The 18,206-nt window shown below is 41.1% G+C and overlaps 1 protein-coding gene across 2 annotated transcripts; it reads right to left on the reverse strand.

Annotated features, from left to right (window-relative positions):
• Nucleotides 1-414: 414 nt before the first annotated feature.
• On the reverse strand, nucleotides 415-18,094 carry rc3h1b (ring finger and CCCH-type domains 1b). Of its 2 annotated transcripts, none has more exons than XM_074689290.1 (20): nucleotides 17,932-18,094; nucleotides 16,247-16,670; nucleotides 15,067-15,187; nucleotides 10,372-10,611; nucleotides 10,095-10,270; nucleotides 9,761-9,961; nucleotides 9,417-9,549; nucleotides 9,051-9,169; nucleotides 8,748-8,860; nucleotides 8,409-8,654; nucleotides 7,878-8,089; nucleotides 7,373-7,773; nucleotides 7,107-7,265; nucleotides 6,287-6,436; nucleotides 5,983-6,205; nucleotides 4,746-4,836; nucleotides 4,513-4,609; nucleotides 4,124-4,342; nucleotides 3,856-3,959; nucleotides 415-3,746 (listed from the first exon to the last, which is right to left on the reverse strand). In XM_074689290.1, exons 2-20 carry the CDS (start codon nucleotides 16,475-16,477, stop codon nucleotides 3,590-3,592), a joined length of 3,393 nt encoding a protein of 1,130 aa, XP_074545391.1. In that variant the 5' UTR covers nucleotides 16,478-16,670; nucleotides 17,932-18,094; the 3' UTR covers nucleotides 415-3,589. The 2 variants fall into 2 exon arrangements, with proteins under 2 accessions (XP_074545391.1, XP_074545390.1); XM_074689289.1 differs by having other exon boundaries at nucleotides 4,746-4,839.
• Nucleotides 18,095-18,206: the final 112 nt, after the last annotated feature.

Below are 18,206 nucleotides of genomic sequence, written 5' to 3' on the forward strand. Positions count from 1 at the left end.
AGAGTTAGCAATATCATTTAATCTTTCCCCTCAGCTTAGAATCACTGTTGTACATAAGTTACACTTTGTTTCCTCAATTTCACAGGTTCATTTTTTTTCTCTCTTCAAACTTCCAGTTTGACCTCCCTCTCGTATCAAACGAAAAAAAAAGCAGATTGTATTATACAAAAATGCAAACCAATTTTCACACAGTGAATTCTCTTACAAAGTCATAAAATGGCGTAATAATGGCTACATCCACATTGGAGGAAGATAATTCTAGACATTCCTTAATGGAGTATAATATACATATAAAAACTTCTTTATTCTTGCTGAAATCAAACCTGTACCTTAATTTAAGAGATATTTTACAAGGGAGTAATCATATAAAATAGCCATTTGCGATTTCCCCAGAAAGTCAGGGAATAAAATGTGAGCCTCAAACAGCAGTAACAGAGTTCAGTGGTCACAGGTGGGAGTGGAGGGGTTATCTGGTTATATAAATGAGGGCTTAGAGGCAGCAGTTCCACTCAGAAACAAAAACACGCAAAAGATCCAAATGAACATCTTTGCTATTTACCGTAAAGTAAACCACCCCATACGTTATTACACGTCAGTTCAGCTAAGCTCGAGGCGTTTAAAGCCCGTTCAGACCTGCAGCGACCCCTCAGGCTGGGTCAGCATAATCAAACTTTGGGTTGACTTTCATCCAGAGAAAATGAACAAAGAATTGAATTAACGCAATTAAATGTTGAAAATTTGTAGAATTATAACAAAAGAATTCAGTTTTTAGGGCTGATTATTTGTCAAAGATGTCATAAGACAAACTATTTGTGAACGTCACTCAAATACTGGTCTAACTGTTCATCAGGTCAGGCAATGCTTTAGAGTAATGTAAGACTTGCAAGTCAGTTAATTCACTCCACTATTGCAGAAATAAACAAAAAGAGAAAGAAAAACTACAAACCCGACTAGGTCAACAACATATTCTTAAAAAAATGATAAAAAGAAAAAAAAAGAAAAGAAATTTAGCTTCAAAACTTCCGTTGTTGCTGTTTTATGACATTTTCAAGAACAGGGAGAATCCATGAGGGCTCACCTGGTCATGCCAATTCAGTGTAAATTTAGATGTTTTAAAGCTTGTTCTCCCAAAGCAAGACGAGAAGCATGGAAGAGGATTTAAGGCCAACCTTTTATCAGAGACTTCCTCTTGATCCTCAGGGGGGCAGGGGCAGAAAACCCCCACAACACTTTTCTAATAGCTGAACACTATCACCCAGTACAGCACACTTTGAGGGGAAAAAAAAGAAACAAAAAACTTAGGGTACATTTTCTACAATATAATCTAGCACACACAAAACGTCTGTAAGTTTTCCAAAGGTACAGAATTTTGTCTTCTTCGGAAGCATAGTCTATAAAGAACATCTTTGTTTGAACACAAAAGATTAAGTGAACACACATCAATGCGCACAGAAGTCCTTCGTCTGGGAAAGGATAAAGTCTGTGTTGGCAACCAGTGGACAGAAAACAAATCAAACAAAAATAAAAACAAATATTTTGCTGATTCTAAGTAGAGATCATTTAATATAAATGCTGAGCGAGTAAAATAAGAGGTGGCACATTAATAGTGCTTTAGTATATTAATGTATGTATACATACTCATATGTATAAGTGAGCTGTGTACCTAAACAATAAATGTAGCAAGGAGCAGCCAAAGGCTTGAAGTGTGGTAGGAAAATGTGAAATAAAGAAAAAACCCAAAACCACGATCATGGCGCTGAAAAATTGGAAGAGATGCCCTTTAACACAGCTCAGATGAGGATGTTAGGAAACATTTGTGTCTCTAATTTAACTCCAGCTGTGTTCAAGGATCTGAAGGAGGGTGTCTCCTCTGTCCTTTAACCGTTCAAACACAGGGACTCACTCGCTCTGAGCAGAGCCGTACAGAGGACCATCATGCTAACTGTTTACGAAAGGCAAAAAGCTCTGTGTTGAGCGTTAGCAGTAAACAATTTACATGACGGAGAAAGAGCAAGCAGGGGTAATGGTGGTGATGGTGACTACGAGATGTGAAGAAAGTGTGAGAGTGTATATTGTTTGATGTTTGGATTCACTTAAATCTGCTCGTACAGCTATTTCTGAAAGTGTGTTTGGTCCAGCCCTCAGTCACAAACATTAGATACCCTCAGCTGTAAACATAATTCCTTAAAAGAACGATGTGGCTGAGACCCCTGTGACAGTCACCTATCTAATGAAGTCAAGCACGTAGTGACACAGAGAAACAAATTTACACTATGGAGCCTCCACTCGGTAAGCCATGCCCCCAGAATCGTAACAACGTAAAGCATGAAAAATTAAACAAAATAAAAAATCACAAAGGGAAGGCAACTTCATAGAAGTTAGGAGAACAAATGACAAGATAATCCCAATGGGGAGGCCTTTTGTGTGGCCAGAGAAGAAGCTCTGAGGAGGGAAATCTGGATTTTACCCTGATATCTTTTATAAGTGTATCAAGTTGAGTTGCACCTGAGGCAGAAAGACAAACTCTCTCAGCTTTCACATGTGCACCCATCCCTCCCAAAACACTACATGACTGTTGTTGAGCTTAAGCATCGAGCTCGGGCTGAATGCAGCCCAGCAGAGTGCGGGTGAAAGGCATTGCAACCAAAACACGTCAGCTGGCACCACAACCAAGAGAAGCACCATAGTAAGCAGATTCCCTTATAGAAAATATGTGGAAAGCTCATTATCAAAAGACTCTTTGCAATCTTTAAAACAGAATGCTTCAATTAAATATATAATATACTGCTTTCAAGTATGAAACAGACATATGATGAGTTCATAAAATGCACTAATAAAATCAAACTCCTCATGGCAGGTGAGCACGTGCATGTGGTGCAAAAGTGATTTCTAAAACATCTCACGTCTCCATCGAAGCTGAATACTTGAAGAATATTTTGTGTTTTTTTTCCCTCCTCAGACCATCTAGATCCGGGCGACCACTTTTTACGATTCTGGGGGTGAGTACCAAGTGACAGCGCTTCTGCTGTTTACAATACAGTCTTGGATCATCAGATCGCAACAGCAGGAGTTCATCAGAGTGCGTTTGATGTGATAGTGCTTCTTCACTAATTCCTCTGTGTTTAACCGTTAATATGCATGATGCTTCAACTGGACCACAAACTACTATACAGAAAGGATCAATCAGATGGCCTGACAGTGTTTTTGTGTTAGTTTGGGATGTAATAGACCAAGCCAATGAGGATTTAATGAAATGACAATACCCCAGTCACCATCGCCAGCATTTTCTCTTCCTGATGTATCGATAGTGAGCCTTGTTAATCAATAATCCCAGTGCAAAAAGAGAAAAAAAACACACACGAGAAATGTTATCATATGCCCTGGTTTCCAGGCAAGGAAAGTCATTAAAAAAAGCTCATTCACAGAACAAAAAGAAAGAAAATTCATATCACGGCAGATACTGCTCATCTTCTAAATAGAATGGGTGTATGTGTGCCTGTGCATGCTTTTAAAATGAGCATCTTGAGTGTGTGCGTGTGTGTATGTGTGTGAGTGTGTGTGTGTGTGTGTGTGTGTGTGTGTGTACTGCCTAGGAGCAGGAATGGACAACACCATTCTTCTGCATCTCTGAACCAGTGGCACCTGGATCAGAGCACAGGCTCAGCGCAGACGTCTTATTGGTCAGTGACAGCATGGACCCGCCCACTGCACTTTCTTGCAGACTGCTAGAGCCATTCGGCACCTCGCTGTACACAGGAAAGAAAAAGAAGACCGAGTGAGTAATGGAATTGAAGGAGTGAGAAGACTGAAAGTTAGAGACATGTTTTGATTGTGATTTAGTAAATTTCTGCTCACCCCAGAGCTAGGGAGATTTCTTCCAGCTGAGCTTTGTGCTCAGGTTGTCCATTCTCTGCAGGCTTCATCTTATACTGCTGAACATCGTGGGCTACTTGGTTCTCCTGGTTTGGACAAAGACAAAACATTAGTTGAAGGCAGCTTTGACTGTGACGCTCAGGGGAAAGCTGACTTGTATTTAACGTGAAGTCACGGTGTTGAAAAAGCTTCTCAAAGCCAACACCTGCTGACCCACACATCTATGGCCCAACACCTCACACCTCCTTACCAAAGCCATCTCTCGGGTCCTCTTGCCAATTTCTCGCTCAACCTGGTCGAGCTCCAGGCTCAGCTGTTGACTGGAGATGGATGATGTACTTGCGCCCCCTGCTGGCCACTTAGCCTGCTGCTGCTGTGTGGCCGCTACAGTCTGGCCCTGACCAGGCTGCACAGGCTGGCCTGCCAATGCACTGGCCTCTCTCTGCAGCAGTAAAGGGTTGTTGGCAGCCTGTGGTAGCAGGCAGGACATGAGAGGATGAGTGTGCAAATCAGAATCAAAACATGACTGATAGGATTACAAATTTTCATTTGATTGTGAAACATTTGACTTCAAACTGTTTTATTTACTACATCACTTTTGTGAATTGACTTCTATTTTAAGTGTTTCAACATCCTCACCTCTATGCTTCTCATCTGGGTCTGTTGGTTGATCTGCTGGTTGACCTGCTGCAGCTCAATCTTTAACTGTTCTCTGTCTGTGGCTGCCATGGGTAGGCTGTGTGGAAGAAATGTAACAAAAAGTCAAGCTAATTCCAATCTCTCACCTTTAAACAAGGATTTTCTGGTATTTTAAGCTTTTCTGTCACAAAAATACTAAGAAGGGGACAGGAAAGAACAAAACTGTGCCTCACCGCTCACTAAAATGTCCCTGAGAGGAGGAGGCAGCTTGGTGGGAGGGGTATGAAGATCCACCCCATCCTCCTTGGCTTCCGTATGTGTATTCTGCTGAAGGAGAGGAGGGAAAGCGTTATCAGAACTGTCGCTGAGAAGCACACTAAGAAGCTACAGCTCACTGACAGTTAACATTATTATTAGTGCTGTCAGGCGATTAAAAAAATTAACCTAATTAATTACAGGATTTGTAATTAATTAATCGCATTTTAATCTCATATCTGCTCAAGGTCCCAAAATAGAGAATGTGAATTCCAGGACATTAAAATAACATTAAAGAAATAAAAAAAAAAAAAAAATTTAAATAAGGTGGGAATATATACAACACATTTTAGGTACCCTGAGGAACAAGGAACACATGAAAAAAGTGTTGTGGTTCTATCTTTACAAAATCTACACAGTCCTGCACCTAAGATAAGCTGATTTGATTTTAAGGACGGTTTTTGCTTCTGTCACATTTTTACTCAATGTGGACTCAATTTTCACTATAATATGAACTTCTATACTTCGGTGAGGTCAAGAGAACCAGGGCTTAAGGCTAAAAACTGTGAGGAACTATGTACAAAACACTTTATTCAAGTCTTGGATCAAAGAAGAGTGAAGTATTTTCATCTTTACATGCTCTGAACACAAACTGTTGCTGATTGGTGCAGAGCAGCCCCAAGCTGAAACACCAGGAAGATGGAAGGAAATTTTCAAAGAATTCTTTAGATTTAAATACAGGACAAATATCGATCATTCAGGGCTTGTTTGATGCAGTAAAGAGTGTAGAATTATCTGTTTTTTACAGAATTGAGCTAGAGCAAACGGTTGATTTTCTGCAGATTTTCAAAAAAGATGCGTGAATAAACGAGATGTGGACGTCAATCTCACAAAAATCACTCTTGCTTCCCCCCTGGTTTAAAGCATGTTGCTGAAGTCAGGTGAGATACATTCAGGGACCGTCGGAAATTTGAGAATCTGACGAGAAAACCCCTTTTTTTTTACAGCTTATGAATAGGACAAACAGTCTGTAGCTGCCAGACATTTGAAAATAAGTGCGTCTTTGAACCCCCGCGGGTTTGGGATCCAGATTAATCTGTGTTAATTTTTATAACGCGTTAATTTGTGGTGTAATTAATTAATCTAATTAATGCGTTAAAATGACAGCCCTTATTATCATCAGTCATCAGTTGTACGTTCTGCATGTATTCTCACCTGGCATGGCCATGTGTTTAGAGTTTGGGTTCTGGGCAGTGGGGACCATGGCCTGCACAGGGCCGGTGGTCTGGTAACCTGTCTTTGAGGTGCGGGAGATGGCACCAAAGCGTGACACAGTGGGCTGTGGACCAAAGGGGATAATAGGGTCATCATCCTTGACTTCTGTCCCCCTCCGAGGAGCCTCCAGTGATGGATCCCTCAGCGTCTTTGCCTCCACATTCTATGAGAGAGAAAAGGGGAAAGTTATACTCACAAGTTCTTCATCAACTAAGTTATAAAAACATAATCCAGCTGAACTCACCATCATCTCCATCGAACCCATGACGTCTTTGGGTTTGGGGTCCTTTGTGCCGATGTAGGAGCCAATGGTTTCACAGGACCAGGGGGAGTACTGCCCTGCATAGTCAGGCTCCCTGCATTTCATCATGGTTTTAGAGCTCTCCTCGCCATACTGTGGTCGCAAAACATATAGACAAAAATATTAAATGCAGGCTTAAGCATGTAAACAGACTTGATAGGGGCTTTTTGTTGGATAAACCCGAAACTAGCTTAAAAACTAGGGGCAATTAGGCTTTTGCAGTAGCTTCCCTGAATCTGTGGAAAAGCTTTCTGCCTCTGGCAAAATCTTCCCTTGCTATCAAACATTTCTAACAGATTGAACCATTTATCATTATGTAAGACTGTGGAAGTCCCTGAGAAACATGGCTGGAACGATATGCTATTCTTGAGATTCAATTCTATTACAATTTTTGGAGTGCCAATTCAATTTAAATTGTGATTTTTGGATATTTACAATTTTTGCAATTTTCAGTTTGCTTTTTTAACACCAGGCCGTGGGAAAAAGTTAAATGATGATGATAATGTCTACAGACCATATCAGAGGCCATATTCTCCCATAATATGCACATCAGGTTGGTCAGAGGGAAACATTCACCCTCTGCTGGAGACAAGTGGTACCTTTTTTCCAATACAGTTTATAAATAATGTCCAAAATGAAGAATTTGAATTTGAAAAAAAAAAACTATTTCTTTCGACATTTTGATATAATCAAACATAAAATTCTGATATATCGATTTTCATTTTTTTCCAACCCCTACTGACAAAGCAGCAACAGTGCGTACCTCTGGTGGGTAGTCGCTGGGGAAAGGATGAGAAAGAGTTGGGGAGGCAGCAAACGGTGGAGGGGAGATGACCTTCCTTTCCTCGAGCTGAGATAACAGCTCTTGCCTGCGCCTGTGCAGGTAGTCCAGGCTGGGCTGTGAACCGCTGTATGATGGACCCTGAGACACACAGGGAAACGTCACTTTCTGACAAACTGGTATGTGTTTTGAAACAGAGGCAGCATCACATTTAGACACGCAACCAGGACCACTTCAAGCACACTCACCCTGACGTAGCCCCTCATTGGAGGGGGCTGTGTTCCTGGTGGATAATAACCCTCTGGGGCGTATCTGTCTCGGGCACTGGGCTCCTGGTGGTACAGTGAGTTGGTCTGTCCGGCTGACGGAGGTGGAACATCCAGAGGAGCAGGACTCATTCTGACCATGCCATCCCTCTGAGATGGGTAAGGCTGCGGAGGAGGCGGTGGACCAGCGTAGGTCCCGTGGCGACCTCGGTCATGGTGAGGAGGGTGAGGGTAGGAGAAGGGTGGACCAGAGTGAGGGGCCTGGTAGGGGCGCTCTGGTGGGAAATGGCTGGAATAGGGATCCTGATACGGAGGTCCTGACTCACTTGGTGGAGGAGGGTTACGTATGTAATCCCGTGGGACATACTGTTGGTAAGGGTATCCTGCAGAACAAACGACAGACCGTAACATCAGGTTAAAATGAAACAAACAGCACTTTTTAACTGGGATGGCACTAAAGTTTATTTCTCATCAACCTGACTCGTACCTGTTGGATACTGTGCAGGCTCATACTGAGAAGCAGGCGGCGGTGGGCGAGTGTCGTAGCACATTTCGGGGAGCTGTTGCTGAGGGTAAACTGGCAGACCTCTGGGTTGTACAGACATGTGCTTCACCCCAGAGAGGTGGTCAGCTGGCATCCTTGAGTGGGCCATGACATGAGGTGGCAGGGGCATGCCAGGTTTGGCCACAGGATCCATGCTGCAGGATAGACACAAGGTTGATTGATGGATCTTTTTTTGTCATGGACTTATAAAGAAGATATTACTCTTGGTTAAAATGACATGCATAGCCTGAAAGTGTCTGTTTAGTCAGGCTGAAGGACCATTTAGCATTTCTTTTAAGCTGGTTTTAGTTTTAAACTGTACCTTCAAAAATGTGTTTCTCAATAAAAGAGTGAACCATAAATTTAGAGAATAGAAGCCCAGTGCAAAAAGCTTGTCCTGTGGGACTTTGAAACCCCTCAGTTGCCTGTTCTTTAGCATCAAATTAACATAATGAACATTAAATCTGTACTCACGGCTCAGGGGGGGATCCTGGGGCACTTGGACTTCCTCCATCCATCTTCATGGGTTTACGCAGCAGCTCGTATGGGACTGTGTCAGTGCTACGAGGAATAAGCTGGGGCATAGAGGACCCACCGCTGCCATTAGTGAGGGGCGAAGGCTTCCGTGTCACTGCTACATCAAGAGGAAGGCCGTCATCTGGCATGAGCCCTCCTGAGCCAGGGAGGCGAGCTGCCAAACGTTTATTCATCTTACGGTACCTAAAGCAAATCAAACATGATACAAAATGTGTGAGACAAAGTGAGCGTGGGTGAATATCAGAACGTAAGTTTCTGGTTTAGAGTTAGACTCACTTCTCGAGTTCTTCCTGAGAGTGAGCAAAGGTGCAGCTGGCTCCCCGTGGACAGCCGCCCTTCTGCTTCATGTCACGGCACATGTAAGTCTTGTACTTGCTGTGCTGAGGAGGCTGAAGAAGGACAGTTAAGTAAGTAAGCTAGACGTGAAAAAGACAATGCTCAGACTTGGGTAAGGTGCAAGGGATATGCAAGTCGTAAACACAGAAGATTGTGATGGTTCAACTCTTTCTCCAGTGAGTTTAATCAGGACGTAGAAGAGAATGCGTCGAGTATTTTGTGTGGTACCAGGCACATACAGACCTGTTGAGGGTCCGCTCCTTTCTTGCTGTGGTTCTGGATAAAGTCCACCAGGCCATGCACTACTGTTTTCACTGCAACCAACCCTTTCTCAAGCTGCTCCCACGTTGGAGGAGGGGCATCTGTAGAGACATGGTGATGTGAGAAACCAAGCTTCATCTTAAAAAATAATGCCCCGATGGATCCCATTATAAGGACGTCAGCTGCAGATTTTGGATCTAAATATCTCCCGAAGCACTGCTTAGATCAGGAAAGCCTTCTTGGTGAGTATTTTGTTCTACTTCATTCCATAAACAATGTAAAAGCTTTATAAACCGAACTTATCCTTTAAAGTCATAAAGTCTGAAGACTCCTGAGGCCGTTTCTTACCAGGACTAGGATCAATGTTGGCCAGTAGCTCCAGGTGGGGCCGCAGCCTGTTGAGGTTGGCTGGGTCCCCGGTTCTCTGCAGTGCAATCGTCAGCTCCTGAACACTCTGAGCAAAAGATGCTGGGGTCTGCAGCTGTGATAGGAGCAAGGAAAAATACAGCAGGTGAATGCTTTGGAAGGTTTCTACCTGACAGGGTGTCTAATACAGGAAATACTAAAATATTAGAAAGCAAAGAAACAGAAATGTGAATCAGAACATCATAGTCATCCATGAAATATGTGGATGAGCACCAAAATATGAAAAACAGACAAAGAAACAGATAAAAAACAAACTCTACACACACCTTATCAATGATAGACTGCATGTGTGATTTGTGAGACTGATCTCCATATAACAGAGAGGACCACTGGTCAGGTGCAATGCGCAGCCCACCCTCCATGGCTATCTGAACTATCTGAGAGTCATGCTCACGTCGAAGGGCCTCATAAGTACGGAATTCTTCTTTTAACTGCATCAGGGATGAATCTTCATCACGTTTGGTCACCTAGTGAGGCAGGAAAAAAAGCCAAGTTAGAGTTTGAGGACAACTTATTGATGAGTGACGGGTGATAAAAAGTCTACACTGAATCAATCTTACAACAGTTACCACTATTTCTCCCTCCTACTCAGTAGTATACCTTGAAACAGGAGGCCCTGTAGAGGAGCTGCACCACGTGGCCTATACTGGTTTTAGAGGCCTGTGGGAAGCGTGGCTCAAGCCTTTGGACGACAAAGAGAACCAGCACTTTCCTGGACAGAGCAGAGCCGTCCTCTAGAGCAAGAAGGACCAACTTTAGAGCTTCCTCTTGCATGGCTGGGGAAAGAAAACAAACATTCAATTAATCAACAAATAACAAGATAATCATCAAAAACTGTTTTGTTTTTCAAAGCTGCAGGTGAGGGAATTTGATCTACCTGGTCCCAGAAACTGACATCCACGAGCACGCACAGCAGCCCAGAGATTGGAGGAGAGCTGCTGTGGGTTCTGGTGCTGCAAGATGAGCTCTGTGACAGTTCGCTCACCCAGAGAGCGGGCTGCTCTCATGGCTCGCACGCGGCCCTCTTCCTCCACCAGCTGGCAGTGGACCAGAGTTACCAGTTTCCTCTGCATGGGTCGACTCAGCATGCTCTGCGCTGTGCTGCTAAGACCCACACCTGGAGACAGAGCATATCAAAGTTGAGTTTTAAGTGCTCTGTGAGCTGTTTATCTTTATGATTAGAGGATGGAGGATGGAGTTGGTAATGTTCTTTATATCGATTTGATTCCACGTTTCCACCCTCTGGTCTATATTAGATTAACATTTATCAGTGAGGAAATGCACTAAAAAAAGAGCACTCACAATTCAGTGACTACAAACAACAATATGCTCAAGTTAGGCCTGTCACGATAATCAATAAATCGATTAACTGAACGATAAATAAAAACGTCCTCAGTAAGTTTACCAGCCTCGATAAACTGACACGTGCGTGCATGTTTGTTTTCCTCCTCTCTTTCCACCAAAGAGGCTGAATGAGAAGATGGCTCACTACGTCTATCTTTCCTAACATCGGGGTGCATAGGTTCTATAGCGAATTTAGCAGATTTATAGGGCAGTGAGCATCTGTTAAAAATGCGATCTTTGGGGTGAAGACGGGGCTGCTCACGCGTACACACGGAGAGTGCTGAAGCGAGTGTCCTGAGGGGTAAGGAGGAAACACACGCTAATATGAGTGATGGCACGAAAGATACGGTCTTAAGCCGCCTGCCACAGTCCCAGTGTGGGAATATTTTGTTTTTTATCAGAATGAACAAAGTGTGAGCTCATGAACACCAACAAGCTGATATGTCACAATTGTTTGAAAATAGTGGCGACGAAGAAGAAGAAGAAGAAGAAGAGGGAGGTGCAACGGAGCCTTGTTCTTTGACAATCTGCTCTTACTGAGGTTTTTGGTCTGCAGAGTAAATAGAAATAAAAGCGCCAAATGGTGGGCGCTCAAAGACAGCTACATTGCCAAAGAAATGCAGCCCTTCAATACGGTTGAAAGCCAGAAATGTTAAAAATGTTTGACAGACAGTACGGGTTGACTGGGAAAAAATACATGTTACAAACAATTCAGGAACTGTATAAACTCCCTTTTATTTAGGCTAGAGTTTTTATTGTTGGTTTTTTTTTTTGAGTTTTGTTTTTTCTTTAGAGACAGGGTCTATGTTTTATTGTTTTTGATTAGTATTAATTATTTTCATTGACATGTATTTTTTTCTAAAAGAGAGTCCACTTCATTTTCATTGTATTTTTTTCTTTCTTGTTTGTTAAATTTATTATATTTTTTGTTTAATTTATTTTATTTAAAAGATCCTGACCTTTTCATTACAGTTAAATACTCTTAAGAAATTAAAGTTTCTTGTTTTTGATATGGTGTACTCACTTTATTATCCCATTTATCATAATTACATCAATAAAAAAAATGAAAAAAAAAATCAAAATAATATTGACAATAATATCGTTTATCTGCAATAATATTTTGGAAAATTATCGTCCAGCGAAATTTGTTATCGTGACAGGCCTAACTCAAGTGAGAGATTACAAAGATAAAACATTGTTGGGGGGGAAAAAACAGAAGATCTGGGTCTAGAAACTTGTGTAACAATGAAGCATTTTAACTCTGCTATTGAGAACAATGGCTCTCAATGGCAGAGAAGTGGTGGTAGTTTTGGATAGTGTCAGGGGTCTGAATTAAAGCTCTTATAGACCCTTTTACCATTTACTTTACTGTAAACTGTTACAGCTGTGTATGCATTTTAGCAACAGAAGTGCTGTGCAGTGAAATAGCGACTCAAGAAATGGGAGGATGTTAACCACTAAAAAACACATTTATTTCTAAAATAACACCAATTTGATGGATGATAAACAATTCACAGGTTCGTGATAAATCAGTGAGTGGGAAGAAGACATCAAGAAGAAGACAGGCACGCAGTGGGCTGCCATTCTCTAGAGGAGAAATCCAGCATGTAACCCAGAGATGAGTTTAAACCACAGACAGTATACAGAATGGATGGAGTGGCACTTCTACCATTGTACAGTTTTGAAGCCAAAATACCCCCGTCTGAGGCGCCGCCATGTGAAGCCAGCGTCGATACCGATTTTGGCCAATACCAATTTAATTTTTATAACTGACAGCATATACCTTCAATGTTCCAATCTTATTTTATTGAAAATCATTGAACAATACCTATGAAACATCAAAATCTTTATGTTTTAACTTAAACAACCGATAAAGTGTCCTGAGTTTTAGATCTCAGAGCAAAAAGCAACAACGGCTGGTTGTCAGACCTTCCCAGAGGTGTATAAGATCAGTTTCATATGTAATGATGGGTTGATCACCGATCCCCTAAAATTAAGGAAATTGGCACCGATCGATCGGTGCATGTCTAGTGAAACCCCAATGTTAACATCTAACAACTAATGAAAAAGAAACCTTTCATAAAAAAAAGAGGGCTTGAACACAATGCAGCCCAATAATCTTAGTATCCACAAGTCTATGCTTATGGCTGCATTATTTGTGGACACAGACTGTAAAATAAGAATACATAAACTTGTGTCAATAAATCAGAAACCCTCCCAAACCAAAGGAAACACAGGCAGTCATGTATGAGACCTGGGTCATGGTAAAAAGGCCAGAAAACTATGTTCAGAATAAGGCTGTACAATTAATTGAATTTAAACCGACATCGCAATGTAACACAGTGCAATTTTCAAATCCCAAAGTCTGCAATTTATTAAAATAAAATAAAATTTTAAAAAAGTTTCATGTACACAAACCTTCAGTCTATTTCATTTCATTACAACATGTAGGCCTAGCCTTCATACTATAGAATGATTTAATTGTTTTAGTAATTAATAAAATAATAAAGAAATATTAAGTAAATAATGCAAAAGATACCCCCTCCCCCCAAAAAATGAATAAATAAATAAAATAAGATAAAATAAAAAAATAAAATAAAATTGCATGCCAAATCGCAATCGCAATATTGGTCCAAAAAAATCGCAATTAGATTATTATCCAAAACCGTTCAGCCCTAGTTCAGATCCATTCAGGCAATGGGGAAACTTTGTTTACTTTCCAAACTGAGTCTATATTTGCTTATAATCTCAGCCCGTCACCAACCTTTTCAATAAACTCACAAATTAAAAACTGAATTTAGAATATCTGCAGTTAATATTGCTTGTTTGCGGTCAAATCTGGTTAACTGTGGTTGCATAAGGAAGACACATTTAATATCACAGCAGCAGATGATGCTGGTGTTTCAGTGTAAAGTGTGACCCTGTTAACTGGTGACTCTCAGCCGACCACCACTGACACATTCAGCTGAGATACCACTTAGCATGGTCGCTCTTAACTCCAAAACACCACCAGCTCTGTAACAGCCAGAACTTGACAGAGGTGGACTCCATGGTCACAGAACAACCAAACAATGCAAAACTAACCGATCTGAATGAATGAAGCTGAACACTGCTTGTATTGCCCTGACACTTGCTCATCTTTATGATAAAGTAAGTTTCAAAGAGGTCCACACTGCATTTCTGTTCTTGTGTGTAAACACCAGGCTGAGCCCAGACACAAATACAGTTTATTAATAGTGTTTGACACTTGATATTAAACGGGCCTGTTTTCTTGTTGTGAATGCTTGTCAGAAGTAAGGGTAACTGGTTGGAGTACCAGCATGAAAGTTAGGTAACACACCGCTGCTGACAGGGCAATTTGAGCCGTCACGGATACAGCCATACGGCGATAACAAAACAATTGTTTTACCACACACCACAACCTCTGATTAACTGAGGAATTTAAACTTCCCCTGAAAAATTAGCTTCTTTCTAACACCGTTAAATAACCCACTGTTTTCTTCTAGTCTTTTACACCTGCCATAAGCTAACATCACTTTGAGGAGTCCTGAAGCAGTGACAAAATGAGTCAGATCAGTAAGAAAATCTGTTTAGCATGCCTTCCTTTTCCACTAAAACATTGATAAGACAGCCACATATTTCTTAATCAATATTTAGTCCTGATGGTGTGAAAAAAAACTCAAGTTTTGCAGAGTACACTGATAGTTAACTGTGATTCCAAGTACTTTCACAAAGTCAACAGTTAAGCCATCAAAACTCCCCGACATTGTTTACAGCATGAAAAAATACAGGAAGAACTTATGAAATGGACTTATCAAAATGTTGTTTTTTTACCTTAAACTGTACTGGGGTTATTTTTAAATGCGGTTACAAGAAGGGTGTGTTTATAAACTGGTCATGTTGTATTTAAAATACTTTTAGTGGAAGCTCTAGTGAGCTAAAAGTTTGTGAACTGTAACATAAACTGGTGTTTTTGAAGATATTGGTACCTCTGGAAATTACTGATAACTTCACTCATGCAGCATTTTGAAAAGGGAAAAAGGAACCAACAGTTACCCAGCAACAGTTTTCTCACATCCTGAACCACATGGATGCCAAAGATACTGTGAATTGGACTTTCCATGTTGACGAAAAACAAGCTAGAGTTTGTTTAAACTGGCAGATCATGAGAACACTATGTGCAAAAAAAGATGACGAGTCTGTGTTTGTGTCAGTGTATATTAAGTACCTCTGGTGTTGCTGAGAGGTTTGAGGTAGAGAGCCAGCTCCTCCACACACTGTCTGGCCTCCTCATAATGCTGTGAGTCCTCTGGACTGGTAATCAAGGCGACTGGCTGGGCCTTGGGAACCTGCATCAGAACATGGTGAGGGAGATAATCAGAACAAATCATGGCAAAATCTGAGGTCTTATCATAACTGTCTTAATGATATATGGAGCATGGAGTGGAACAAAAAAATGTGACATTCTCTGATCTGTGGATTGTTATTCCACTCATAATACACACACCTCTGAGCCTGTGAATATTTTGAGAAAATGTCTAAAGTGATCTTACACAGCAAGCTAAAACTCACAAGTGTTGGTGTTTGAGATGCAAGAGTTTCAGACCTCTGAGTTTGAAAAATACTAAATAATACATTTAGAATAAAAGAACATTTAATTTACATTGCTTGCACACTTCATAACAAGCCCACTCCCAAACATTGTAAATAGCCACAACACAATGATCGGTAATCCAATGAACTAATCAAAACAAAACACTCTGTCTTAGATCTTAACTTGCAGCCCAAGGGCACTCCATCATATTTTGTGTAATATGTATTAACTTATATTGTCCAGAAGTTGCTACAGAACAGCTGTTTCTATTACAGTATCCATTTAATGGCACACTGTTGCCTTTCAGTTTGTATGAGCTTAGACGTGTGAGGCAAAGTGGCAAAATGTTGATGTAGTGATGACTGCATTAGACTCATAGTCAATACACTGATGTTATCCTGTATTATGCAGTTTATGGTTGGAAACTTCGCCAACAAAGAAAAAAACACCATTAGAGGTGCCCCACCCTGTTGGTCAAACACCGCCTCAGAGAACACAGCTGAGTGTGCCAGCACTCAGTAAACCAAAGGAATTAAAGTAATTGCTCAATGACTGGAGGGTGACTCATACAGCAGTCTCTGAGCTATGTGCATCATGTAGCAGCCCGCGTGTAATACCCTTATAAAGTCCATAGACTGTGATTACAGAAAAATTACTCTGTCATCATACAAAAGATTCAGTGAATAGTCCAATCTTCAAAAACAAAACACATCTTCAGGACATTGTCCTGTCATCACAAGCCAGAATTAAGAAATGACAACAAAGTACATCTGCTGCTAACAGCCAAGTACAAAAAGTGTACAAACAGACTTACCTGGCCTCCCACCAGCTGCAACAGGGCTGTGTTGACAGGTAGCTGCTCGATGTCTGTGCTGATGGCTGTCTGGTCAAAGGGACAGGCCTTTCGGTGTAACTTGTTCAGGCACATCTTGCAGACAGTATGTCCACAGCCCAAGCTGATGGGCCGGCGAACAGTCTCTTCAAATGTCTGTGTGCAGATTGGGCACAGCAGGAACTCCGTCCATTGTGGTGCTTGCACTGGCATGGTTATATGTTGGTGGGACAAGTGTGTGTAATGGTGCAAGATTTAACACAGAAAAAAATCTAATAATAATAATAATAATATTAATATATATATATGGAAGATTCCACTGGAATCAAAAAATTTTCTTCCGAACTCAATCGTTCTTAAATTTTCTCACACATTGTGGATTTTGGGTCACATCGCATGATGAATACTGTAACAGAGACAGAGAAAAAGAAAGAAAGAGAGGAAAGATGTGTTGAGAAAACATACACCAATTTAAATAACTAAACATTGCAAAAACAGACATTGACATTTTAATGCTATAAATATCAACTTCCATTTTATCTGTTGGCATTGATAAAGCCTGTCTGTAAAGTGTTTGAGTGGACCTCTAGGGAAGAAAAACACAAGAGGCATTGGGATGACAAAGTAGGTCCATCGTTGGACTATTGACACTTCATTACCTCTCATTTCTCTACCACTGGCTTTGGTTTTTCGCCTTATCCGTCATCAAACTCAAAATAATTAAAATAAATATACGGTGACAACTTACATGCTTGGAGAAAAATTGTAAAAGGCGATGGAGAAGGATCAAAACAACTGCTGTGTGGCCTATTTATACGAGCTGGTGAACCAGTACGACTACGGACAAAGGGTCCTAAAGAGGCTAACAACCAAGTCTATCTGCGCTATCTAGCTTTTGATGAAGCTAACGTTTGCTCATACCGTTAAAAATTATATTCAACAAATAAGCTAAACCACTGGTTGATAATTATGCTATTGGGGATTATATTACTATATTACTGTTATTTCACTATCAGTTTATTTCGTAAAAGGTGATGTGTTGGCTCTGTAGATGTAGTTAACGTTAGCTTTGAGCAAGCTAAGCTATGGGTGGCTAGTTTGCTATATTGGCTAGCGAGCGTACGTCGTCTAATTAAAATATTTTATTTATCTTTTGCCGTTTTTCATGTCGATCGTTAAATATTCATGTGACGGAATTCAGATTGGAGGATGAAATCCTTACATCGATGGAAACATTTCGTTTCAATCTCATGTGCTAGTGAAAGAAACGAAAGGTAGAGAAGAAGCACTGAAACACTGGAGAGTGGAGCCATTTGACTCCTAACAGCGACATTATGTAACGCTAGCTTCTGGAACTACCCAGCAACCCCACTGCACTCATAATGTTTTTACTTTCGCTGGCGTGTTGCACATAATAACGTTAGTAGGGCTCTATTTTAATCTCGCTGTGAGAAGAAGCTACAGCGAATGCTCATCTAGTCGAACTGAGCACAGAAAGCCAAACTCCTAGCCGTACTCCTCCCTTTGGTAGCAGCTAGCTTGTATGCTATTTCGTGTTAGCATTTACCGATCGTAGCTATGCGTCATTAAAATGTGGCTAAAACACCAGTTAAAACCCTAATTCATCTAATCCTTGAAAATACGTAATTATTATTGATTCTACTCACTCATTCCAAAAGACTTGGAAGATTTTCATCTTTCTGTATGTAATTGTTGCGATATTTTCTTGCCATGTCGACTGTGCAGCTTAGCTGCTGCCGAGGTTTGGGGAGGGTGTCAACTCGACAACAGCTTCGCTAGCCGGTTACAGCTAGCTGGGTGAGATGTGTATGCGTGTGTGTGTGTCTGCGTGATAGTGTGTGCGTGCGCGTTCATGTGCTTCTGGTGCCCTCTGCCGATATCAGGCTGCACATACAGCGCAATATAAAATTGAGCAGCATCT

This window comes from Halichoeres trimaculatus, unplaced genomic scaffold (genome assembly GCF_033239565.1).
Source record: "Halichoeres trimaculatus isolate MK-OKI-2021-1 unplaced genomic scaffold, fHalTri1.1 fHalTri1_scaffold_15, whole genome shotgun sequence".
NCBI lineage: Eukaryota > Metazoa > Chordata > Actinopteri > Labriformes > Labridae > Halichoeres > Halichoeres trimaculatus.

Coding starts and splice junctions, on each gene's coding strand:
- rc3h1b (XM_074689289.1), bottom strand. CDS start 16,477: ATGCCAGTGCAAGCACCACAATGGACGGAGTTCCTGCTGTGCCCAATC. Junction 9,962..10,094: donor ACAGGGCCTCCTGTTTCAAG/GTATACTACTGA, acceptor CTGCCTCACTAG/GTGACCAAACGTGATGAAGA. Junction 6,437..7,106: donor CCAGCGACTACCCACCAGAG/GTACGCACTGTT, acceptor TTGCGACCACAG/TATGGCGAGGAGAGCTCTAA.